The following is a 27,218-nucleotide window of genomic DNA, read 5'->3' as shown; positions in this document are numbered from 1 at the left end:
CTCACCCAGACACCGACATCCAACTGTCTCCCGGGGGTCGCCTTTACCTGTTAGGCGAGAGCTAGCAGGTCACCCGCGTCCCCTCCGCCCCAGCGCCCCCACCCTCTCGGGGCTCTGCAGCCGCAGTGCACCCCCCTCTCACTGCCCCCTCCCTCACTCCTGCGTCTTCCCCAGATCGCCCCCTCCCGTTTTCCCAGACTCCCCTCCTGCTTTCCGGTAGCCACCCAAACAAGCCTGCCCTCCCGCCGCGGGGATTCCTGCGGGCCGGGGGCGCTCTGGGTGGCACGGGCGTGGGAGGCACAGCGCCCCGGGCTCTGCCGGCCACGCAGGGGCGCTACCCGAGCGCTGCAGCAAAGGGCCAGCGCGGGCGCCTCTGCGGCACGGCCGGGGGTGGAGAGGGGCGGGCGTGGGGCGGGCTCGGCCGGGAATGTAGAGCGAGCAGGGAGAGGGAGAGAGACCCGGGCTGGAGCCTCCCGGCGGCGGCCAGGCTGCTGAGCGCAGAGGCTCCGTCACGTGTTTTGCTCCTCTGGAGTGAGACGGCGGCGCGGTCTGAAGAGGGCCAGCGCGCGGTGCCAGCCGCCGCAGCCGCCGCTTGTTTTGGTTGGGGCTCTCGGCAACTCTCCGAGGAGGAGGAAGGAGGAGGGAGGAGGAGGAGGGAGGAGAAGGAGGGAGGAGGAGAGAAGTAACTGCGGCGGCTGCGCCTCCGGAGGACCGGGCGTCTTCCCCGATCTCTTCCCAAACCTCCCCCGCTCCCCGCCTCCCTCCCTCGTCCCCTCCCCTCCTCCCTTGCGGACTGGAGCAGGGGCAGGGATGAGCTTGTCCCTCTGGACCGTCCCCTGCTCCCCCGGCTGCCCAGTAGCGTTGCGCGTGGAAAAGCCACTTTCCCCGCCCGCCGAGATGGGCTCGAGTGCGGGCTGCGGAGGACGCGTCCTCAGGCGGCAGCAGCAGCAGCAGCAGCAACAGCCGCAGCGCCGCGGTCTCTGCGATTGAGCTGGTATTTGGGCGGCTGGTGGCGACGGGGACGGTTGAAGGGTGGGAGGAGGCAGAGGAGGAGGAGGAGAAGGAGGAGGGAGAACCCGGTGCAACGTTGGGACTTGGCAGCCCTCCTCCCCCTGCCCAAGGATATTTAATTTGCCTCGGGAATCGCTACTTCCAGAGGGGAACTCGGGAGGGAAGGCGCGCGCGCCTAGAGAGCCAAGCGGGGACTCCTTGGGCCATCGCTGCCTCCCTACATCGGACTCAACCAGGGGCGGCAAGGGATGCACCATAGCTCCTTCTCTGCTGCAGGGACTAGGGGAGACTTAGTCCTCGGAAGATTGCGGCTGCACTCACCCTAGACCCACTGCCTTTCCTTCTGGGCATGAAACGCCCTTAAACTCGGATCAGGCTATCTTCCTTGGCGCAGCTACCTCGTCCTTCGGCTGCCCCTCCCCAGCGCCAGGAACAGCGTGAATTTTGGAGTCAGAATTTCTGCGTGCTTCCTCCAGCCCGGAGTGCATGTGCGGGGCTGCACTGAGAAGCCACCCCTCACCCAGTTTTTTCAACACCTCCCTCTGCTCCGCAGCAGCATGGCAAGCCCTCCGGATACCGATGGCTTCTCAGACGTGCGCAAGGTGGGCTACCTGCGCAAACCCAAGAGTATGCATAAGCGCTTTTTCGTGCTGCGGGCGGCCAGCGAGGCCGGGGGCCCAGCGCGCCTGGAGTATTATGAGAATGAGAAGAAGTGGCGGCACAAGTCGAGCGCCCCCAAACGCTCGATCCCCCTCGAGAGCTGTTTCAACATCAACAAGCGGGCTGACTCCAAGAACAAGCATCTGGTGGCTCTCTACACCCGAGACGAACACTTTGCCATTGCGGCGGATAGCGAGGCTGAGCAAGACAGCTGGTACCAGGCTCTTCTGCAGCTGCATAATCGGGCAAAGGCCCACCATGACGGGGCTGGAGGAGGCTGCGGTGGTAGCTGCAGCGGCAGCTCTGGCGTTGGAGAGGCAGGAGAGGACTTGAGCTATGACACGGGTCCAGGACCCGCGTTCAAGGAGGTCTGGCAGGTTATCCTGAAACCCAAGGGCCTGGGTCAGACAAAGAACCTGATTGGCATCTACCGCCTCTGCCTGACCAGCAAGACCATCAGCTTTGTGAAGCTGAACTCCGAGGCAGCCGCTGTGGTGCTGCAGCTGATGAACATCAGACGCTGTGGCCACTCAGAGAACTTCTTCTTCATCGAGGTGGGGCGTTCCGCTGTGACAGGGCCTGGCGAATTCTGGATGCAAGTGGATGACTCCGTGGTGGCCCAGAACATGCATGAGACCATTCTAGAGGCCATGCGGGCCATGAGCGATGAGTTTCGCCCTCGCAGCAAAAGCCAGTCTTCATCCAGTTGCTCCAATCCCATCAGCGTTCCCCTGCGCAGGCACCATCTCAACAACCCTCCACCCAGCCAGGTGGGACTGACTCGGAGATCTCGAACTGAGAGCATCACTGCCACCTCCCCTGCCAGTATGGTGGGTGGGAAACCAGGTTCCTTCCGGGTGCGTGCCTCCAGCGATGGCGAAGGCACCATGTCCCGTCCAGCATCAGTGGATGGCAGTCCTGTGAGCCCTAGCACCAACAGGACCCACGCCCATCGGCATCGAGGCAGCTCCAGGCTGCACCCCCCACTCAACCACAGCCGCTCCATCCCCATGCCTTCTTCGCGATGCTCACCTTCAGCCACCAGCCCAGTGAGTCTGTCATCTAGTAGTACCAGTGGCCATGGCTCCACTTCAGACTGTCTCTTCCCAAGGCGCTCTAGTGCTTCCGTGTCCGGTTCGCCTAGCGATGGCGGTTTCATCTCTTCTGATGAGTATGGTTCTAGTCCCTGCGATTTCCGAAGTTCCTTCCGCAGTGTCACCCCAGATTCCCTGGGGCACACCCCACCAGCCAGGGGTGAGGAGGAGCTGAGCAATTATATCTGCATGGGTGGCAAGGGAGCCTCCACCTTGGCTGCTCCCAATGGCCACTACATTTTGTCCAGGGGTGGCAACGGCCATCGCTACATCCCAGGTGCTAACTTGGGGACAAGCCCAGCGCTGCCTGGAGATGAAGCCGCGGGTGCAGCAGATCTGGATAACCGGTTTCGAAAGAGAACTCACTCCGCAGGCACATCTCCTACCATTTCCCATCAGAAGACCCCCTCACAGTCTTCAGTGGCTTCTATTGAGGAATATACAGAGATGATGCCCGCTGCCTACCCACCAGGAGGTGGCAGTGGAGGCCGACTGCCCGGCTACCGGCATTCCGCCTTCGTGCCCACCCACTCCTATCCCGAAGAGGGTCTAGAGATGCACCACTTGGAACGTCGTGGAGGCCACCACCGTCCAGACACCTCCAACCTCCACACTGATGATGGCTACATGCCCATGTCTCCTGGGGTGGCTCCAGTGCCCAGCAACCGCAAAGGAAATGGGGACTATATGCCCATGAGCCCCAAGAGTGTATCTGCCCCACAGCAGATCATTAACCCCATCAGACGCCACCCACAGAGAGTGGACCCCAATGGCTACATGATGATGTCACCCAGTGGTAGTTGCTCCCCTGACATTGGAGGTGGGTCCAGCAGCAGTAGCAGCATCAGTGCAGCCCCTTCTGGGAGCAGCTATGGGAAGCCATGGACAAATGGAGTAGGGGGGCACCATACTCATGCCCTTCCTCATGCCAAACCTCCTGTTGAGAGTGGTGGCGGTAAGCTCTTGCCTTGCACAGGTGACTACATGAACATGTCCCCAGTGGGAGATTCCAACACCAGCAGCCCCTCAGAATGCTACTATGGCCCAGAAGATCCCCAGCACAAGCCGGTCCTCTCTTACTACTCATTGCCAAGGTCCTTTAAGCACACCCAGCGCCCTGGAGAGCCAGAGGAGGGTGCCAGGCACCAGCATCTTCGTCTCTCTTCTAGCTCTGGACGCCTTCGCTATACCACAACTGCCGAAGATTCCTCCTCTTCTACCAGCAGCGACAGTCTGGGTGGGGGTTACTGTGGGGCTAGGCCAGAGTCTAACCTCACACATCCCCACCACCATGTCTTGCAGCCCCACCTGCCTCGAAAGGTAGACACAGCTGCACAGACCAACAGCCGCCTGGCTCGACCCACAAGGCTGTCCTTGGGGGATCCCAAGGCAAGCACCTTACCCCGGGTTCGAGAGCAGCAACAGCAGCAACAGTCTTCCCTGCACCCTCCCGAGCCCAAAAGCCCAGGAGAATATGTGAATATTGAATTCGGGAGCGGCCAGCCTGGCTATTTAGCTGGCCCTGCAACTTCCCGTAGCTCTCCTTCAGTTCGATGTCCACCCCCGCTCCACCCAGCTCCTAGAGAAGAGACTGGCTCGGAAGAGTACATGAACATGGACTTGGGGCCAGGCCGGAGGGCAACCTGGCAGGAGAGTGGTGGAGTTGAGTTGGGCAGAATAGGCCCTGCACCTCCAGGGTCTGCTACGGTTTGCAGGCCAACCCGTTCGGTGCCAAATAGCCGTGGTGACTACATGACCATGCAGATAGGTTGTCCTCGTCAAAGCTATGTGGATACCTCTCCAGTGGCCCCAGTCAGCTATGCTGACATGCGGACAGGCATTGCTGCAGAGAAGGCGAGCCTGCCTAGACCCACAGGAGCTGCTCCTCCTCCATCCTCCACAGCCTCTTCTTCTGTTACACCTCAAGGAGCCACCGCTGAGCAAGCTACTCACTCTTCCTTGCTGGGAGGCCCTCAGGGACCTGGGGGCATGAGTGCATTCACCAGGGTGAACCTCAGTCCCAACCATAACCAGAGTGCCAAAGTGATTCGCGCAGACACTCAAGGGTGCCGGAGGAGGCATAGCTCTGAGACCTTCTCAGCACCTACTCGGGCTGGCAATACGGTGCCCTTTGGAGCAGGGGCTGCAGTAGGGGGCAGCGGTGGTGGTGGTGGCGGCAGTGAGGATGTAAAACGCCACAGCTCTGCATCCTTTGAGAATGTGTGGCTGAGACCTGGGGATGTAGGGGGAGTCTCCAAGGAGTCGGCTCCAGTGTGTGGGGCTGCTGGGGGTTTGGAGAAGAGTCTTAACTACATAGACCTGGATTTGGCCAAGGAGCGCTCTCAGGACTGCCCCTCTCAACAGCAGTCCCTACCACCCCCTCCCCCTCACCAGCCCTTAGGCAGCAATGAGGGCAACTCCCCAAGACGCTCCAGTGAGGATTTAAGCAACTATGCCAGCATCAGCTTCCAGAAGCAGCCAGAGGATCATCAATAGCTTAACTGGACATCACAGCAGGTGCGTTTTTATGGTGGCAAAAGTCACAAGACAAAAGTGCTTGAGTTCTGTTCTTTTCCCTCCTTCTCTTCCCACTCCTTCCCACAGTGTCCTTGGGGAGGATACGTTTTCAGGAGGGGTGGGGGTGGGGTGGGGAAGGGTCAGGGTACACAGATGCTCACCTCACATGGACACCTGGCAGACAGTCAAAGAACTGTGTTTGGAGCAGCCACAGAAGGGCTCCTCTCTCTGAGATTTCCCAAGTGTAGAACTTGCAAAACTTACCTTCTATCAAATCAGTTCTTAGGTTTGACGAGTTCCTTCCTAGGACTCATTCTCTTTTATCCCGAAGTTTTTTTTTTTGAGGAAATAGTAAGGCCAGCTCCGCCCTAGCGGGGACAATTCTACCAAAAATACTTGCTAATACAGAGGCTGGAAAGCTCTCCTTTTAAGATCCTTTCTCAGAGTTTTGAAGGGCAAGCTTACCGAGTGACCCTGTGCACTTTTGTTCTGTGATTTCACAGTACCAAAGCAATTGTAAACAGCAGTGACTTTTACCTGAGCTCTCTTAAAAACATTCACCAGTAACAGCTTTTTAGGCACAAGTATTTATAGAGAAATCTTTACCTCTCTCTGATCTCCAAAGAAAGTAATTGTGGGGCACATTTTCTTCTTGTTCTTGTACTAGGAGTCATGAAATGTTTTTCACACACAGACCTACCATTTTGCAGGCATGGTTGGTTTTGTACAGAATATGCAATAAACACCACACGCCTGGGACCCTTGGGAGTTCGCCCCAGCCTGTTTGCCCTGTAGTTCCTTTACTTGTATTGAGGCATCACACATACTATTTGGGGGATATTTTTCTATAAGATTACTACCATTTCTTTAGTAAAATGAACAGGCACTTGGTCAGGGGAAAGAGGGTGTTTGTTCTGGTGTGTGTTGAGTGACGGGGCAAACCTGTGTATTCTCCATCTGTAGGGTTTTTGTTTTTCTTTAAGTTTGTGAATAGATGCCTCAGAGATGTTGAAAGTTGGCCTTAGGTCATCTGTGGCCAAGGCTGTATTGGAAATGAGAAACATTTGTAATAGAAAGTTAGTTCTGTGAGCCTGTCTTCTGGTGGTCATTGTGGGCAGAGGAGAGGAGAGTCATTCCCAGATAATGGGATGAGTTGGCAAATCAGAACTTTCCAGAATTGGAAGCAGTTGATTCTGACAAACTGATTACCTCATGAATTTTATATATGCTTCACAGGAGGAGTACTGGAAAACATTCTTCTTAATAAGGCTCCTTGTAAGAAAATAATTTGTGCCTTGGGCTTTCATCAATAGGAACTAATGATAAAGAATAGGAAGAATAATAAACTGATCATGTGGTCAAAATGGTCCTGATTCTGCTTCCAGCATTTAACACTCTCTATTTTGTAGGACCAAATGAAGGTACATGAACATTAAAACCCAAGTTTTATGTGGTATGCTAAGAAAGCACCTACTGGATTTGTTATTTATTTCAATGTTTGCTCTCATTACTGGGACACAGATTTTTTTTTTTTTGTAATGTTTGCCAACATAAAATTCTTGTTTATTTCTAACATGGCTTTTGAGGGTTGGGACTCCTGCAATACTTGCATTGTCAAACTGCATACTTCATAAAGTAGGAGGAACATGAAGCAAACAGATCCAGTAAAACGAGATAAAGGAAGAAAAGAACACACACATTTACTTTCTTACTTCCTATAAATTTGGTTTTACAAAATAAAATAAGCAGTGTTTTGTCTTTGGAGGAAATGAAGTGACCAAATGGAATGAATCCTCATTGTTTTAAAAGGGGATTTAAAAGAAAACCCTGATTATGTAGAGAACACACACATACCCCACAAAAATCCTTCCCCTCCCTGAACTTTAATGCGTAGCTTTTCATTCTTAACTTTCTTAGGGAAAATATGATAATCCAGAAAAAATCAGTCATGTCTGTTACAGAATAGCAATAGATCATTCTTTGCCAAATGCCAGAAGCAGACTTGTACAATGTGTACGGAAATTTTAAGAGTTTGTGTGTGTGTGTGTGTGTGTGTGCATGTTGTGTGCTTTAAGCAGAGCACCTAGTGTTACCTAGTGCTGTACAACCTCAATTGTGCTTGCTTTTGCTAAGTTTAAAGGTTTTGTTTGCGAGTCAGTTATCATCAGAGGCTGAGCTGATCAGATCTGCTAGTGGCAAACAGCTTCTGCTTTCAGTGAGTTTATCAGTTAGCTGTTTTAACCTCCCCTGCCTTGCTGTCCTGCTACTTCGCTTGTCTTAGGAAAAACAAAAAACAAACCTGAAACAAGGTTAAAGGAATACAGCTGCCACAAGGTGTGTGTGTGTGTGTGTGTGTGTGTGTTCGCGCGCGCGCGCGCGCATAAGCGTTCTCTGAGCCCCTCTTTTAAGGATCTCAGCTTGTTTACTTTGTTTCAATGTCAGCTCAAGGAGAGCCATTTGTGAAGCATTTAGCTCCCTTGCACAGGATTTGACTGATTGAACAACAATCTTTTCTGTGTCTCTTTTCTCTGATGCATGACAGGGTCACCTCCAACTAACTTAATTCTGAACTGCTAGATTGTGTTGTGGAAAGATCACCCCTTTCTCCCCACTCCCTTTGTCCCCACCTCCTAGTGCATGGTCCAGGCAATAGTACAGTCATTGTGGCCTACTGTCTGCACTGGGTTAACACAGAGCCCAAAGTGGAAAGCTAAAAGGACCTCCTGGGCTTCAGCATGCCCATCTAGATACCTTTAACCAGCATTTGCCTTAGATTTGACTTTACTGTTGAAACTGAAGCTTGGCAGACAGAGCACACTTTTGCTGACACAGACTGGAATCATCCCTCCGGGAATTTTTTTTTTTTTCATCCTTTTGTTAAGGCCCCTCTAAAAAGAGGATTTTACCATTTGTTTCAGTCCCTGTTTTTCCTTACTGCGACCTCCAGGATTCCATGCCTCCACAGCTGCCTCTCTTTTCCCCACTTCCCGCGATGCTCCCCGCCCCCTGGCCTTTAGAGCTGGCGCGGACCCGCGAGCCCTGGCACTTTCCCTTTTCCTGGGTCACCTCCGCTTCCTGCCTGCCCCCCTCCTTGCTTGGCTCTGGACCCCCCCCCCCCTTCAAAGACCCCTCCCGCCCCGGGTGAAAGAGACAGCCCCGGAGGCCCTCCAGGCTCCCGCCCCCGCCTGGCTCGGTCCTCGCGGGATACAGGGCCCCTTCCCAGGCCTCGAGGTTGGCCGTAGCAGCCGAGCCTCCGCCCCTTAGGACGGCGGGCCGGGCGCCGGGTGCCGATTGGCTCCTGTAAGAGCCAATCAGCATGAGTGATGGCCAGGGCGGGGGGCGGGGTAGGCTGGGGCCTCGCTGGGAAAGCTCGCTAACCCTTTTGGGTGCTGCAGAGCTCATCCAGGTCCTTCCACCCCCAAGTCTAAGATGCGATGCGCTCTGTCTCTATAGCATCTCTGCCAGACTCATAAGAATGAAAAACACTCCGCAGCAGGCTGACGGAGGCCGGAAACACCGCACTTCCTCTTCTTTTTAATTGAGGGAAAAAAAAAAAAATCAGGCCGTGACCATGTGACATGCCCCATTTTGTTTTCCTTCTGTTTTTACTATGGTTTACTACGATGCTGTTCCTTCACCTTCCCATCTCCAGTCTGCACGCAGGAGCGAGTGGTGTGGAATTGACAGAGCTAGGTCATGGTTCTCACATTTATGTTTTTTTTTTGCTAAAAGGGAGGAGAAGGACACACAAGGTTGTTAAACGGTCATTCAGAGGGAAAGACTCCTTTTCCTTGAAAGAGCCTGAGGCTCTTTCCAGTAACTAACAATATACACTTTATTGAGCACCTGCTGTTTACAAAGCACATGAGCTGGATAAGATCAAGGAAAATTGATCTTCCCCACCCCTTTGTGAGGGAACTCAGGAGTGTAGGCTACAGCTTGCACATTGTGTTTTCTGAATCATTGGAACACTAGATGACAATATGGGGTGCCCCTTTACCAAGATTTTGAGAAAGAATGACTGTATTTTTCAGATATTTGTTTTTGACCAGGTTCTCATCAGGGCAGTCTGGGCTGTTTTTAAGGCTTGTTCTAATTGTACTGTGCCCTCATAAAAAAAATTTCATGAGACGTGTTATTGGTATAAGGAATGGGAAAGATACTAAAGGAAGAAAATAAGAAATCTATAAAAGTGTTTTCTCCCTTCCCCTACTCTCAAAAGTGTTTCTCGGTAGCCACCATCCTTCTCCATCGCTGACTCCTAAGCCACAGGGGTAGTGTTCTTCTGAGATGCCCATGGGAAAGGCACAGGTAAAATAGGGTATAGGGACAGCTCCGGTGTGAAAGGACTCAGGTGTCTTGTGAGCAGAGGCAGAACCTCAGCCTCTAACTTTTTATTTCCTTATGTTTTTAAAAATATATCTCCATGTAGTAACCGTCTGTTTGAATACCTCTAATATTGCCTTACAGGAAAAAACTTGAGCTCCAAACGAGCATGCTGCTTTTATTTTTCAATCTTTTTTTTTTTTCTTCTTCTTTCGGTTTATCAAAATTCCTGGAAAATCGCTTTGTGCTATCTCGAATGAGGCAATGGAAAATAAGCTGCTCCTGGGAGTGAGGTCTGGAGTTGTAGCCTCGTGACCTTGATCAAGTCACTTAGTTTCCCTGGGTCTGTTTCCTCATCAGTAACTGGAGAAGTCTGTTCCACGTCGTTCTAATCCTTCTTTGCAGCTCTAAACATAGGGATGTTTTGGAGCAAATGACTGATACTCTTAATGAGTCATCTGTCCTGAGCTTGTTTCTCCAGAAGCAGTAGTTGGGGCCATGGTTCAGTGCGTGGGGGTGTCCTTACCACTTTTACCTCCATGTCCCATCCTCTGTCTAGGCACATGGAGGCCTGGAAGGAAGGCTTTTTGACTTAGGATTGTTTTTTTGACCTTTCTTATTGGGAAAGGGCATTTTCATGTTTTAATGGACTTTAAGGCAAAGCCGTCTGATTGTATTTATCGACATGTTTGGAGTCATCTTCAGACTGGATTGGTCTCCTCATGTCTCATTTAAAAATAAACTCTCTCACGGGTATGCAAGTCATCTGCAGTTTTCTGCTTTCCCAGCTCACCTATGAGGAGCACCACACTCCTGTAGCAGTGTAGGTCAGGCTGTAACCAATGGAGACCTGTGATATTGCTCAACATTTCTTCTGCTCAGAATCTCCTCCTTCTTAAGAGTTATTTTTATGGATAGTTTTTCTTATTTGTAGCATCAGAATTCTCCAGTGAGATAACCTTTCTAGAGAGTGGACAAGAGACCTGAGAACCTCACCTGAGGTCTATGGTATGTTTTTCTATATTTTTTTTGTACAATTTAATTTCTCTCCATTAGACATATGAAACAGTTTCTTTTCTTGTAGGTAAAGTGTGTGCTGTCTCAGGACTTTAGAATTTAGAATGTGCTTTAGAATTTTGGAGTGCTTAGCTGAGCTATTAATATATGTATTCTGCTGACTGATCCAACAATATCTTGGCTTTGGAGTTATCAGTATATTTAGAAGCTCCCATGATATTCACATTTCTACATGGGCTTCATAAATCACTAGAATAATAGTTTGTATATTTTTCATTTAGAACTATTTTCCTATATTCCTACTATAGTCAGAATTCTTTCTCTCTCTCTCTTTCTTTCTTCCTTCCTTTCTTTCTTTTTCTTTCTTTCTTTCTTTCTTTCTTTCTTTCTTTCTTTCTTTCTTTCTTTCTTTCTTTCTCTTTCTTCCTTTCTCTTATTTTTTTCTTCCTCCTTCTCCTCCTCCTCCTCCTCCTCCTCCTCCTTCTTCTTCTTCTTCTTCTTCTTCTTCTTCTCTCTCTCTCTCTCTCTCTCTCTCTCTCTCTCTCTCTCTCTCTCTCTTTGGTGGTTTTTTTTGAGATAGGGTTTCTCTGTTTAACAGAGCTCTGGCTGTCTGGACTTGATTTGTAGACCAGGCTGGCCTTGAACTCACAGAGATCTGCTTGCCTCTGCTTCCAAAGTGCTGGGATTAAAGGTGTATGCTACCATGGCTGGCTATAGTCAGATTTCTTAGCTGAGTTGGAGATAAATGGTTCATTTTATTGTGATGGGTTAGTAATAGTAGAACCTCGCAGATCTAAGGTTCTGTTTTGTTTTAAAGAAATCCTTAGCCAGGCGTGGTGGTGCACACCTTTAATCCCAGCACTCGGGAGGCAGAGGCAGGCAGATTTCTGAGTTCGAGGCCAGCCTGGTCTACAAAGTGAGCTCCGGGACAGCCAGAGCTATAAAGAGAAACCCTGTCTCGAAAAACAAAAACAAAAAACAAAAAAAAAAAGAAAGAAAGAAATCCTTTTCCTCAATTATTTCCTTATGTTAGAGTGCTCCTGGAAATAGCATTCAATGAAAATGACTCATGATTTGTGACCCTTTTTTATACTAGTATTTTTTGGGGGGTCTTTAAAAATAATAAGTATTCTATCACATTTATAATTAGGTATTTGATTTATTATTTATTGCATTACCTCATAGATCCATAACTACATGGCCAACTTTATAAACTCTTTTTAAAATGTTATGTTTGAAAAATGTTTTAGAAGCATAATCACATGTAGTTTTTAGCAGAATCACATCTTAGTGTTGCATACTATTAATTCTAGTGTACTTTGGCCTAATGTGAAATCATTTAGGAAATGAGTAGAAGGCTATTTGAAGTGATAGGCTCATAGGTTTCATCAGCTGGCATCTACTTTTGTCTTATAGAAATGGCAGTATCTTTCCCAATCTTAACTCATAGAAAAGGGGAGATGACAGAGGAGACCAGACTAAGTTACTTGTAGCCACAGTGAAAGAGTTCTTTTCCATGTTGGTAAGATTCTTGCTACAGGCTCTGCTTGTTGAAGTAAATTTGGCTAAATGCCATTTGTATGTTTTCTGTGAGTCACTGATCTTTAAATAACAGAGTTTTAAAAATAGTGGGTTTATATAGACAATGCTGCACATCCCTTCAGCCCCTGGACTGTACCTTCATTCCCAATGGCTGGTGAATGTAATACTAAGGTCAGAGGTTAACTTAATTATGTCAGTCTTCCACAGAGAGGGATCTAGTGGTTTCATTTCTGTATCCCAAGAGCTTTGTTGCCTGTGTTGAACTGTCTTCAATGCTCCCTGTACCACTTCATGTTTTAATCTTGTTTCTTGCAGTTCTGTGTTGCGTATGTATCCTCCTGGCCCATTGTTTGTTTGACCAAGTGTTCTCTGATGCATGCTATCCGATCTACCCTGACATAATCAGGTCAAGACACTATCAGTATTGTTTAGTCTTTAGAATGTGAAGTAATCAAAGAGCCGTGATTTCATTTCAAATGTGTGTTGTATTGCAAACACATTTATGTCTTGCATGGGAAGTTCTAATCCTTGTTTTCAGGAAAGATGAGGAACAGGTTCAGTTGTTTTAAAAATCAACATTAAAAAAATAATAATGGTGGGACCAACAAGAGGGAGCATCAGTGAGTAGAAAAAGTGCTTGCTGTCCAAGACTGACAGATGACCTCTGTTTGGGAGCTGGAACCCTCAGTGATAGGAGAGACTGGGCTTCCAAAAGTCATCCTCTGACCTCCACACATGCACTTTCACTTACACACACACACACACACACACACACACACACACACACCATACATATACACAACAATAAGAAAATAACAAATTTACTACTAATAAAACATACTGGATACTTGCAGACCATTAGAAGACTTGTGTAACTCAGCTGTCATCCATCTCATCCAAAGATCACATCTCTGTTCATTCTTAACTTACTTGGAGGTCTCAATATATAAATACTTTTGAATTTCAATTTCATGAGCTGTGGAGATAATCAGATCTTCAGTTGTCCGTGGTGTGTGTGTGTGCGCGCGCACACACACGCGTGAGTAAAAGAGTTTGGGCATCTTTTTTAACCGCTCTCCATCTTATTACTTGAGACAGGACTGAGTTCACTGCATCAGCTAGAGTAGCTGCTCATCAGGCCTCAGGGATGCTCTTGTCTCTAGCTCCCCAGTCCTGGGAATCTTGTCCTGCTTTTTTCTCATGAGAAGTAGAGCTCAAACTCAGGTCTTCATTCTTGCACACAAGCGCTTTGTCAACTGAAGTGTCTCCCCCGCCCCAGTAATCAGAAGACCTTTAACAGCTCCAGTATAGTCTTTAAAATTACCTATTTGCCAGTTACAACATAAATTGATTGCTGTCGGCCAAACAGGCCCCTGGCCACACCTGTTCTTCTTCCTCCTTTCTTCTTCCTTGGTAAACATCGTTGAACACTGGTACTTTTCAAGCGAGTGAGGCTAGATATGTAGCTATAGAGAAGACACTGTGAAGAAGAAAGCTCCAAAGTAGTTACCAAATTTCTTTTGACATAATTTATCTGGGACAAAGAAAAGTTAAAATTCAGAATGTGTAATCCATGTAAGCAGCAATTTTCATAACTCTGTAGAGTTTAAGAGCTTTTTAAGACAATCAAAATAACTGTGACTTTCCTCTCTGGCAGCAAAACAAGATACTCAGTTATTTGGTTAGGCTGTTGAACTTGTCATTTGAAAAAGTGGCCCATCTTCATGAAGCCAGGAAGAAAGCAAGTGATAGGTATCTTTGGTTTAGACCTTTAGTCCAAATGCAGCAGGCAGGAGAGGGTCCAGCCTGAAATGAATGGAGCTTGAAAGTCGGATCTGTTAGTGGTTGGTTGGCCTCAGGAACCATGAAGGCTGCAAAAGAAATTATAATCCTTTGCATCTTAGTTTTGCTGTTAAGAGACTGCGTTCCTCCTTCAGGTGGGTTTAAGTGTTGTTTTGTTCTTTCCTGTTTTCAGTCCTGAGAGACTGGAATCCTCTGAACGATGTTTGCTTCTGGTTGGGAATGCAATGCCCTTTGAGATTTTCATTACTCTCTATTATTTTTAAATATGTGGTAGTTTCTCTGAGAACATTTTTTTTTTGAGGTCCCAGGTTCTATCAGACATCTCTGGGCTTCCTCATATGATCTGTTTATTTACTTTTATCTCCAAAAATTTTAAGTACTAACATGAAAAGTGATTTTTCATTGCAGCATTTCCATGCAAATCTGTGATTATTCTTTGTTCTTACACATCTTCTTCTCAGGCTTCCCTTCTCCATCCTCCTGCCTCCTGACTCTTCCCAAGTAGTTCCCCTCTACTTACATGTCAGTGTATTCTATTATGTTCTTTCTCTTCTCGCCTCTCTCCTTCCTCCTACACACACACACACACACACACACACACACACACACACACACACTCCGAGAGGCAGAAGGAAGGGGAGAGGAGGCACTTGATTTTGTCTTTCTGTGTCTGGCTTGTTTCACTTAGCATAATGACCTCCAGTTCCACTATCCATTGGTTTAGTGATAGAGGCCCATGGTGGTTCTTCTTTAGTTGTTGTTAGTAGTGCAACAGGAAACATGATAATATTGACTTGAGTCCTTTGGGTTTATACCCAGGAGTAGTAAGGCTGAGTCATATAGAAAATCCTATTTGTAGTTTTTTTGAGGCACCTCCAAAGTGACTTCCATAGTGCCTGTATTCCTTTACATTCTCACTAGTAATATAGACAATGTTTTTCTTCTTTCTCCACATCCTCATCTACACTTGGGCCATTTGTTCTCTTGGTGGTAGCCATCTGGGTTGTTGGAGATGGAATGCCAGTGTAGTTCTCTTTTGTGTTTCTCTGATGGATAAGGGTGTTGAACACTGTTTCAAATATGCATTGGCCAGTTGTATTTCATTTGAGAACTCTGTTCAGTTCCTTGACCCATTTATTGACTGAATCCTTTTCTGCTTTTAATTTTGCAGTTCTTTATGTAGTCATGACAGTCCCTGTCATGTTTATAGTTGATAAGGTCCACCTCCTCCCATTTTTGTAGGCTGTCTTTTTACTCTGATGTTTGTTCCCTTCGCTGTGAGTAACACTGTTTTTAAAATTGACACATGCTGGAGTGATGCCTCCACACTGCCTCCTCTTCCACAGGACCTGAGTTTAATTCCCAGCACCCACTTGGTGGCTCACAACCATGCATAACTCCAGTTATAAGGGATCCAGTGTTGACTTCTGGCCTCTGAGGTTACTGCATACTTGTGGAGCACAGACATGCATCCTGGCAAAACACTCATACACATTAAGCTATATGCATCCTTTTAGAAATTAAGATATGTCATACTTTTATATACTTTCATTTCAAATGGTCTCTCTTTTCCTTTTGAAACTGAGTCTCCTTTCCACCTGCTTCATCCATGGTTTCTTCTCAGGGCCACCAATGCTGCTTACTTTTGTTTATCTTCCAGAATTGAACTAGCTGTATAGATTCTCTTGAATTTTAGGTACAGAGAGCATCTAGAGGTTGTGTTTAGTCCAGTAAAGATGAAAGACGTTGGTTAAGAAGCAGTCAGCTTCTCCTGTGTTGAGACCAAAGGTCCCTAAGTTTCCAAACACTACAACTGCAGATGTTATCACTGTTCTTTCTTTGCTTGCTTGCCTGGTAGCACTCATGCTCTTGGTGCTCCTTGGATGGGATGGATTATAATTCTTCTCTGAGTATCATGGGAGACTAAGTATAAAGGTGAAGGATTCCCGGGAGGGCTTTCTGGGTACAAGGGATCATATTTTTGAGAGCTGGAGAGACGGGGTGCTTTTTACTGGAATCTTTTTTTATTTCTCTCATCTCATGTTCTGGGAGCAGTGCATTTTAGGTATACAACTGTACTCCCATGGTTGAATTCCTTTACCTCAGTGATCTTGTCTTACTCAGGATCGCCATGGGACCAGAGTGGAATGTAGAGTGATTCTCCTATCCCCAGTGACAAATTGCTCAAACAGCTTCTAATTTGAACCAAAGTGAGACTTTATCTACTGTTTGAAACATATATGATTGACATCCATCTTTTTTTTTTTTTTTTTTAACTGAGTGTGGTCCAGGACTGATGGAAATGAGATTGCTTGTTACAAAAGAGAAACTTTCAAGAATATGAGAATGCATGATATTTATTCAGTGCTTATCAATATTTGCTCACCCTTGGTGACATTTCCTCATAAAAATATACTCATGGTAATTATGTTCATTTTCTTCTAGTTGTCTGGAATAAGTAGGAATGGAAAAGTCTTACATGTGAAATTACATATTTTCTTGGATATGATATACGTGTTGTTTAGCTTTTGGAGTAAAACAAACCATTCTAAAACCAGATTCATTAAAATATCAAATATTTATTAAGTCTCAGTTCTGTGGGCTACTATTTTTGGCTAGACTCTACTGGGCAGTTCTTTTGCCTGACTGCCTGGGTAGTCGGAGGTGAGGTAGAAGTTGCCCTTCTTCAAATGATGCTCCAGGTAGTGCTTCCTGCTGATAGGGCCATACTCAGCGGAGGCTGACCAAGACTTCACCTGGTGTGAGGTGGATTTCATAGACAAGGGAACCAGTACTTGAGCATAAAGACTCTCTAGCTTCCTTGCCTGTCACATTTGGTCCTGTCCTGTTTTCTAAAGCCTAAGTCATACAGCCATGTCTAGCTTTTACATTGTTCCTTGTGTTTGTATAATATGTATGTATGTATGTGTACAATGTGCACATGTATGCATATGTTTGCATGTTTGTGTGTGCAATAGTATTTAGAGATCAGACGACAACCTCAAGTATTAGTTCATACCTTCCTTGTGTGTGGCAGGGTCAGACAGGGTCTCCTTGTTGTCTTTTGCAGTGCGTACCAGACTAGCTGGCCTGTGAAATTTCTGGCTCACTTACCTTCCCATCCTGCTTCAGGAGAACTGTAGCTCTCAATACAGCCCAACCAAAATTAGAAAATTATTTAAAACTTAGGAAATTTTCTTTTTTAGGCAGTTGGTGGGGGGAGGGGGGAAAGGCAGGGACTTGCTTGTACAGTTATAGCACATGAACTTTGTAGATGACAACTTGTGTCACAAACTTGCAGACAGTCCTCAGGTGGCTGGCACAGTACCTAAGAGCCAAGGTGTCAATGGAAGGGAACCTAAAGGCAGAGACCCTCTTTCCTTCTCTTCCCTCCCCTTCCCTTTTCTCCCCACCTTCCTATCCTCCCCTTTCCAGTGGCTGACCTGCAGACCCAGGAAGCTGAACCAGATGAGAACTGGCTGGGTGAAGAACCAGATTGTATGGGGAGAGGTGAGAGGCAAGGGCTGTAAAGGGACTTTTAAATGCATTGGAAGAGCCTAAGTGCAGATCCTGGCAGTACAGAGAAAGGGTTTGTAGGTCCTGGCAGTACAGAGATAGGGTTTGTTGAGTCTCAACCAGGGCAGATACTTTGCAGTGAACACTGCCCAGCCCTCCCAGCAGTCAGTGTTTACATTTTTCTCTTACCAGAATCACAAATGCCTTAAATGCTCTTGAGGTCAGAGAACAAAACAAAACAGGATGCTGTATAAAATACATTTGATGGTGGGAGGGGATGGGCCCCTAGAGTATTATGTGCAGCTCCTTGAACTGGTGCTATTTATGCTGTGATTTGGGGGGCTCCCATCCACCCTTCCCTCCCACCTGCCCCCTACTTGCCCTCCAGCCCTACTTCCTCCCAATCCCAGCGCACTTTCTGAATCTCAGCTAAGTGGTAACTCCCTTTCAAAGCAGATCCGTTCCCCCTGCTTAGGCTAAGGAATATGTGTAAATATCATGTTTTTAAAAGAATACATAATAAAGTAATTGCCTAAGCTATTAATTGAATACCTTGGAAATCACTGAGAATATATTAAAAAACCTTCTGCTTTGCCTAAACTTCCCCATTTGTCTGTGTGTCTGTGTGTGTGTGTGTGTGTGTGTGTGTGTGTGTGTGTGAGAGAGAGAGAGAGAGAGAGAGAGAGAGAGAGAGAGAGAGAGAAAGAGAGAGAGAATAGGGAAGAGGAGAGGGAGTGTGTGTGTTTGGGGGTTGGGAAGAAAGTTAAGTTAGGAGGTGGGAACTAGAGTGTAATGAAAAGATAGCCTTCCTAAAACTAGGTCTTTAAAAAATATTTTGTAGCCTAAGCCTTTGGTCCCTCACAAGTCCCTACAAGGGACGACCTTCAGAAAGTGTGTGCGGGCTTGTTGTCTCTCTGCCTTTGAACTGGGTGAAGAATGTTTCTCGAGATGGAAAAATGAATGGCTGGTGCTTTTAGCCTGCAGCATGAAACTCGCTGGAGGAATGTCTTTGTGTTTTCAAAGCCTGCTTCCCACTCCAGTGTATTAGATGGGCACTTGAAAAGTGTCCTTGCATTGTCAAGCATGCCACACACACACACACACACACACACACACACACACACACACAAAGTCACCAAATTCGAGTTCATTCACTGGCTCCTTTTAGGTGGACTTTTTAATCAGTGAGCCTCCTTTATAAGAGCTTCACTTGGCTCCCTTTACACCCCACTGATAGGATTTACTGTTATTCATAGATCAGGGATTTTAGGCTCCCCTCCCCCTACCCAAGATGAATATTTAAAAAAAAATAATGACAGAGGTACTTAGAAAACATCACTAAAGAGTTCTGAATAAATTTCCAGCATAAGTAAATTGTGTTTATGAATTATAAGTTAGAAAAAAATACGTCTAAATGACCAGAAGGGCAGAGTAGCGTTTGATGTTGCAGGTTCAAGCATCCTTAGCCCAGCCACTCTTTCAGAAAGATCTCCTTTTCTCGAGGTAAAGTGACAACTCTTATTCTTGTGTGGCTGCAGGCTTCTGGGCTTCTTTTCTTACTAAAAGTTGTGAGCTGTGTCTGAGTGGGCTCCATTGTCCCCAGTTGGTGCTCATAAAAACCCTTGTTAAATTGAAAACTTGTCATCAACAGTCACAGAGGAGCCTTTGATCACAGAAGGGGAAGAAAGGGTTTAGGAAAATCCCCTACAGAAACCAATCATGTGAATATATTTTAGAGACCCTAAATACTCTTTCATTTGTAAGACATTAAAAAAAAGTTAGATTTAGTAATATATGTACTAAATGTAGGCAAAATGATGATAGATTTATGGTCTAATATAGATGTGAAAATGTAGATAAGTTTTTTTTTCTTTTTTTGACAAATGTCTCGTTTTGAAATTGCAATGTATCTTTTGTCCTGTGTGTGGGGTATGTGTGTACATGTTCTCATGTGGGGTGTGTGTGTGTGTGTGTGTGTGTGTGTGTGTGTGTAGACTAGCTGGCCAGTAAGCTCCAGGACCCCTCCCATTTCTGCCTTCTCAGTACTGGGATTGCAGATACATCCTGCCATGCTGGACTTTTTCAGGATGCTGGGGATCCAAACACTGGTTTGCATTGCTTGTATGGCAACCATTTTACAGACTGAGCTGTCTGTCTCCTCAGCCCCTGCAGTGTATCTTTAAAGTCTTGGATACTTCTCCTATTTCCCAAACCATTCATTTGAAGATTGACAGAAACTCTGCTGTGTTGTGACAAGATTTATTTCTCAGCTCCAACAGCACCTCATCAGCTTGTGTTCTATTAATATAGTTCTTCTGATGTTAATTGTAGCTCACTGATCTAGGTCACAGCTCACTATTCTTTTTTTCCACTGAGGTTTAAGAGAGTGCAGAAGCCCTGGGAGCGGCTTCTTTAATCCCATCACTCTGGAGACAGAGGCAGGTGGATCTCTGTGTGTTGGGTGCTACCTTGATCTACATAGTTTCTGGGCAGCCGGAGCTGCACAGCGAGACCTAGTCTCAGAACACAAACACATAGAAAGATATCAAACGCAATGAAAAAATTACTTTAGAAGTAACAGTTGTATCCGTTACCTCTGTTTTTCAGTTACTCAGTTTGCAGTTCATAAATATATTTCTAATATGTCATTTTGTTTCATTCCTTTTGGGTATATTATTATCAATCAGACCCTCAGTTAAAATCCATGGAGGGGGAGGGCTGGGCAAAGCTGTGAAGTTTAGATGAATCTGTCTGGCTGTATGGCCAGTGTGAGCATCAAGTGTTTCCTTGGGTTCAGAAAACTGACCCCACTTGCTCAGATTCTAAGCTTTCTACTTTTATTCCCTAGAATTCCATTCTGTATTTGCTTTTGAAGTTCAGTGAGTAACAAGTTCAAAGTAATACAGTGTGTATTCTAGGCTCAATTGACAGCTGTTACAGCAATTCTTCCATAAGACATTATTTGAGGGCTGAGTCTGGTGGTTCAAGCCCAAATCCCAACATTTGAGAGACTGAAGTAGATGCACCTCTATGAGATCCAGGCCATCTTGATCAACATTATGAGTTCTAGACCATCCAGGGTTATCTAGTGAGTCCCTACCTCAAAAATGGCCACTAAATAACATCATTTGACATTTCAGATATGAAAACTAAAGCTAAGACCCAAACAAATGTACCCATAACAGTAAAATAAAAAGTTTTCTCTTTTTGTATAAATCCACAACTACCCAAGTCTTACCACATTACTATATTTTCTTATTTTAAGCAGAGATTCAGTTCTGTGGGCCCTCTGCAGGCCCTTGATATTTATGCTAATTACTAAAGCTTAGAAATATTTCCCAATGGGTATGCATCAGTTATTAAGGGAGGTGGCTTCTCTCTATAGCCACACTGTTGGTAAGTTTCAAATGCTTGGTGGAACAAGAATGCCATTGGGTAGATCCTGTTTGTTGTATCTAGGTATGAAAGGAATGAACGTTGCACTGTCTGTTTTAGAGAACAGTATGGGAAACACCCAGGCAGGTTATCATCTGTAAACTAGAACCTACCTGCTGAACACAGAGATTTGCCTAATGACATTACTTGTCTGACAGCAGAGGAGTCTGGGTATTGTCTTAAATATCTCTACTTGCTGCACATTAAACGTTTGCATTTGCTGTACCTGAAGTGAGCTGAACTCAGCTTTCAGAAGTTTGTGTAGTGAGTGCTGGGGGATTTCTCAAATATCTCTAGGCCAGATAGGAAAAAAATCTTCTGTTTGATGACGACAATGAGGAGTTACTGAGTTGTTACTACTTGAATTCTAAAAGTAGTTCTTCTCTGAAGTGGGTATCCCCAGTCCTCCTCCAGCTTTGGGGCTTGAGAACAATTCAAACAACAGGGCTGTAGAGGGTCACGTCCCCCAGGGAACAACTGAGATGCACTGAGCAAAGGCACAAGGTGTTCTGGTCCCTTCCATTCACTGAAAGGGTTGACCAGAGTGACTAGTTTGCAGTGTCCTTATAAAAGTCATGATGTCTTTGGCCTGTATGTAACTATATCATCACCCTCCTGTGTTTCTAGTTTTATTGGCTATGATTAAGGCTGTCTAGGAGATGCCCAAATGAAAACAAGTCATGGTTCCCTAAAGTCATAGATGATATTGAATAAGGATATAAAATAAAAGTAAGTGATATTTGAAATCTGTGTTTCTGCTTGAGAGATGTTGTCTAAGGTGAATGATCTGGAACAGGTGGCAGCTGGGGCTGCCAGTGTGTATTAAACCATATGTTCATGGAGGTCATGAACCCTGGCTTGTGTTTCAAGGTTGGATGTTAGGAATTTTCAAGAGATATTAAGTTTTCTTTTAAGGATCATATTCAAAAGTGCTAATGCCTGTATATATTAATCCTTTTGTAAAATTCTGTTGAAAAAAAATCACATAAATAAATTACTTAATGCATTTGCTTTCCTCCTGTGTATTCCTTATGGAAATCGGGAGGAAAGAATGTCTTGAAACTGATCTTATATAAGAAGCTTTTATTTTGTTATCAACATGTAGTTTACATTTAAAGATCTTAAGGCATATCCCTGTTAAATCTACACCAGGCTGGAGGAAATCACGCAGTTTTGAGGTTATTTTCTGCAGGGGTAATAGCTGCTATGCTGGGATGGACCTTCCTTCTGAGATGACTCATTCTGATTTCGTTAGTGGTAATTGGTGATATGCCTGGCATTCAAAACATTTTTTAATTGAGGTCTTTAAGTTGTTATTTCAATCAGAAAGTTCAAACTCCTATGTTGTGTGACAAAACTTTTCTTGGGGGAGATGCAGCACACACCCCAGATAAGGATCCTATGACTGACCAACAAAAGTACAGGTACCACCAGCGTCCAACTTGTTGAAACAATGCATTTTATTGGACTTTTTTTTTTTTACAGGATTATGGGTGAGGGGTTAGTTATAGGAACAGAAATGACTCAAAGACTGCTGTCTCAACAAAGCCCACCCTACCATGGGTGGCAGCACATAACAGTTCGAAACCTGGAGCACACTGCACAGCCTGCAGACAGCTCAACAGTTTGGGAATTGTCCTTTCCAAGTGTCTCTGATCTAAACCTCTTCCAGGCAGTCCAGCTGGTTTCTGCTTCTTCCAGGCAGCTGGTCTGGTCTCGAGTCTTCTTTGCAGCTTAACTTTCTTCCATCTTCAGGAGACTGTTCAGCTTTTACTGTTTAATCTGGCAGGAGTGGCCTAGTGAATCTGCTCAGTTTCAGGGACGTCCTAAAGCTATTTTGAATTGTTTACTTTGGTGTTTAAAGAGCTTCCCTGCAGGATAGAATGTTTCAATCTCAGAGGAAACTGTTGCACTCCATTTTATTGTTAGCCCATATTCCTCTGAGAAGCAACTGTAACAACTAGAAATCCATGTGTATACACTGTCATTTACTTTTATTCTCGTAAACTCCCTCTCTCCCTTAATTCCAAGTTACTCAAGTCAGTTCTCACCCTGCCCACACCCTTCAGCGTGGTCATTTCATGCATTTGCAATACATCTAGAGCCTTTTGTCATGGTAAGTGTCCCCAATCTTATAGCAACCACAAGTCCATGTATTATTTCTATGCTATGAGAGTTGTTTTAGTGTGTTACTTTACCAGACTGAGTCCTTTACTTAGCAATGTGCATCAAAGATTCATCTGCATCTTTACTTAGCTGGGATGTACCTTTTGTTTTATTTTATTTTCCCCCTCCCCACCTTTTGTTTTATTGATGATTAATAATACCCTTTGTGTCAGTACCACAGTTTGTGTGGCCAGTCCATTTCTGACATGCCTCTTTTCTTATATGTACTTTATGACATGTCTTTTTTTACGTGTGTTAGAAAACCCTTGTGAGGCTTCAGTTTCCCCTTAGTTCTAGTCATCTCCAGTTTTCAATCATGACTTTGATTTTCAAACCTTTGGTTAACCTGTGGTTGCCTGGATTTGTCCAGTATTCTGTCGTGCTGTGCTTCTGACCATCCTAGACTGTAGATGGAGATTGCTTCCCAGTTCCTATTTCTCCTGACTTTTAGTGTGTTCTGTCAGTGTTATCTGGTCACTAACAGCAGAGCTTTATAGATTATATGCCATTTTAGGGCCATTGTGATTCACAGGGATCCAAGGTAAAATCCTACATCTTTTGGGTAAGATGTGTTTGGAGGGGATGGAGAAGAGGAAGAAAGGGAGTCACAAATGTGCACTGAAAAAAATGTACGAAAAATCCCAAGCCATTTGTGCATGCTGTAGTGCAATTCCACATACTCCCTCTTTCCCCTTTGAAAACACAGACCCTCTCTTCTCTCAGAAATGGTCTCAGATTGTTCTGTAATTATAGCAATAAAATTCATGACACAGTAGATGCCAGAGACTGTAGTTGTAATGTCTTAAAACTGTGTGTGTGTGTGTGTGTGTGTGAGAGAGAGAGAGAGAGAGAGAGAGAGAGAGAGAAACAGAGAGAGACAAAGAGACAAAGACAGAGAGTTACAGAGACAGAGAGACAGAGAGAGTTTAATATGATTTAACCTTGGATTACACATGCAATTCTTTTGTGCTCTCTACTTGTTGACTGGACAATTTATTTATTTTATTTTATTTTTTTTTAATATTTTTATTACATATTTTCCTCAATTACATTTCCAATGCTATCCCAAAAGTCCCCCATACCGCCCCCCACTTCCCTACCCACCCATTCCCATTCTTTTGGCCCTGGCATTCCCCTATATTGGGGCATATAAAGTTTGCAAGTCCAATGGGCCTCTCTTTCCATTGATGGCCGACTAGGCCATCTTTCGATACATATGCAGCTAGAGACAAGAGCTCCGGGGTTCTGGTTAGTACATCATGTTGTTCCAACAATAGGGTTGCAGATCCCTTTAGCTCCTTGGGTACTTTCTCTAGCTTCTCCATTGGGAGCCCTGTGATACATCCAATAGCTGACTGTGAACATCCACTCCTGTGTTTGCTAGGCCCCGGCATCGTCTCACAGACAATTTATTTTTAAAAGCAAACCCAGTAGTTTTATTTTACATAGCCCTTTCACTAAAATGAATCACTTGATCAATGTTGTTTTTCTTTGACTGAACATCTTATGGTCCTTTGCGAATTATATGCCAAAATAGGAATATATATATACATATATTTATGTATATATATTCTAATGACTTGTATTTCAAAGGTTCCAGAAATAGTCCACATGAGTCCCCCATAGGTCATTAGCTGAAAGCATTTGTGGTATCCTCTATAGCATCGCACCACTGCTTGGCTGTGCACATTCCATAGTCACCAAAGTCTACAGAGAACTCTGTGACTGGATTAGTGGAAAGTGTGCCCCATGCTCATGAGTACATATGCTGGGCTATATTTGAAACAACCTCAGCCGACAGTTGAAGATCAGAAGATGCTATTTAGGGAAATGTCCTAACTGTGGGGTTCTGTAGTGAAAAAAAAAATACTACGGACAAGAACACATAAAACAGGATGCAGTGGTAACTGATTGCTTCCTGTTTGGTTGATAAGAATACTTGGAGCAGCTTAAATCTTCAGGTCTGCTTTCCCAATCCAAGGGTTCTTATAATAGTCTTCTGTAAGAGGATTAGAAATTGTTTGTAAAAAGGTGCTTGTGAAGGGAAAAGACACTGTACCTTCATATTTCCTACCGTCTTGATAAGTCGCCCCCACCCCCTACTTCCTATCACTTGTTGTTCTTGTGTAGCTAGGTGAAAAACTGATTAATGCTCTCTTATTCCCTGACTGTGTATTATGACTAGAGAGTATGACTGACCAGTTCCATATATATCTGGAATGCAATACCAGGTGATGGCTATAGCTTAATGGACCCAGTGATAGAATTAAACCAGCATGGTCAGAAAAAAGAAGAGGTGTAGATTTCTTTCTGTCCCTGACCCCTTGGGGGACCTGTCATGCTTTGACCTAATTTTCTGGTTCATAAAATTGGAGGAAGTTATATTTCCCCAATCCATCTTCCAGTGTTGCCTTGAGGACCAAAGGGAAGGGTGAACGAAACCATGTTTGTAAACTGCAAATTGCCCATGGAGGTTATAGTGGTCTACATGTATCCCCCCAGTTCCCTTTCACCTTCAGATCGCAAGAGGACATTTGGTTTGTGTTGTTTCTTTATTAGAGTTATTTTTCAAAATCAGCCAGCTTCCCTGATTTCTTGCCTGGCAGAGTGTATCATGGTTGAGTGCGTGAAGAGATATGTTAGCGTTGACTCTGAAGCTCAGATATTTATCTCATGGACCGACCATGCTGTACTGTTACATTCTAGGAAACTGGGTTGCATTCGTTAGGTTGGCATCATTAAAAACACGTTCTACATATCAGCTCAGTTATTCTATAAGCTATAATTATGTGTTAGGGTTAAAGACTGAAACATGCTTATTAAACTTAAAAAATATGTATATATATTATTATTATTAAATCCTATGGATTTAATTACATACTAAATATGGAAGATAAAGATAGCACTGCATAGTACTGAGCATTCTTTTCTTTTACAAAATACTTTTTGATAAATATATATTGACTCACACCCCTCAGTGGAAAGATTTCCTGTTACAAGCTGGGCAGATAGGAGGACCATCATAAAGAAATTAATTAAAGAAATACCATCGTTCTTAGTACTTACTAAGCAAGTTAGATAAGCTCTACCATGTTGGCCATCGAATCTAAGTTTACATGACCCAATGAAAGGACTTGCAGGGAACAAGAGCCAGCCAATGCCTCTATAGCAATTCCATGCTCACTGTTAGAGGATACCAGAGAGTGTTGGCTGTGTTGTTTGTGATTTAAAGGTGTGCCCTGTTTTTTTAAGAAGGGTATATATTTATGTACAGTTGCATACTTGGTCCAGTCTTGCTTGTCAACTTCAGAGATAGCTGAAGGATCCTGAGACTATATGGCAGGAGTGTTGAGGGGTTCAGAGCTGGGCTTCCTTCTGTGCATACAGGTACTTGGTACTACCCAGATATCCACTAGCTCCCTCTGCTTATGTGTGTTTCAATATTACTTCTGATTACATCACTAGATTGGGAGAGGCAAAAAGAAAACAGAAAATGAGTGAGTACCACAGAGGTACACAGGTCAATGTGGGGTTCATACAGCAGGTGTGTGGATTAAACAGAGTTGGGGAGTGATATATAATTTTCTAAGTGCCATACTTTAGAATTCATTTTTCTGTCCTTGCAAAATGGGTTATAAAAATAGTAGACTGTGTCTCTTAAATTTAGTTTGAGAAATGTTAGCTCTAAAAGTGCTCTTAGAGGTAATAGAAATATTCCTATTACCAAATGGACTCAGGGTCAGAGATGTTAAGAAAATTGCTTGAGATGGTATAGTCATCTCATGGTAGAATTAGAGAACACCTGTATGTTCAAGTGCTAGTTTCATATTCCCTCCCATGCTTGGGCATCTAAGGTTGTACCGTGTAGTTGTATATAATATTTTGTCTTTTTTATAACTGCAATCATGCTGCATGTTCACAAGTATGTAGCCAATAAGTATGTATTATAGATTTACTTGTTTGTGTATTTGTTCTCAAATACTTATAATGCCAGACACCATTTTGGGTGCTGGGCACATTGCTGGAAAAAAGAATGTCGTTCATGCATTCACTCCAGCACTCTGCAGGAAAGAGAATATTGAGTTCAAGGCTGGCCTGGGCTAAACTATAAGACCTTGTCTTAAAAACAAA

General features: G+C 45.0%; 1 protein-coding gene across 1 annotated transcript in view; it reads left to right on the top strand.

Annotated features, from left to right (window-relative positions):
- The first annotated feature begins 419 nt into the window (after positions 1-419).
- The window catches only part of Irs1 (insulin receptor substrate 1), a 59,602-nt gene continuing 32,803 nt past the window's right edge, over positions 420-27,218 (top strand). Inside the window, exon 1 of the mRNA XM_021160257.3 lies at positions 420-5,282. Within this exon, the coding sequence (XP_021015916.1) occupies positions 1,569-5,261 (3,693 nt within the window). The 5' untranslated portion in view covers positions 420-1,568 and the 3' untranslated portion in view covers positions 5,262-5,282. The remainder of the gene's footprint in view (positions 5,283-27,218) is intronic.

The sequence above is a fragment of the Mus caroli genome, unplaced genomic scaffold, assembly GCF_978045245.1.
Source record: "Mus caroli unplaced genomic scaffold, Mus_caroli_1 scaffold_1, whole genome shotgun sequence".
In the NCBI taxonomy this organism is placed as follows: Eukaryota; Metazoa; Chordata; class Mammalia; order Rodentia; family Muridae; genus Mus; species Mus caroli.
The sequence above is the reverse complement of the archived record's forward strand: the minus strand, read 5'-3'. Positions and strand labels throughout refer to the sequence as shown.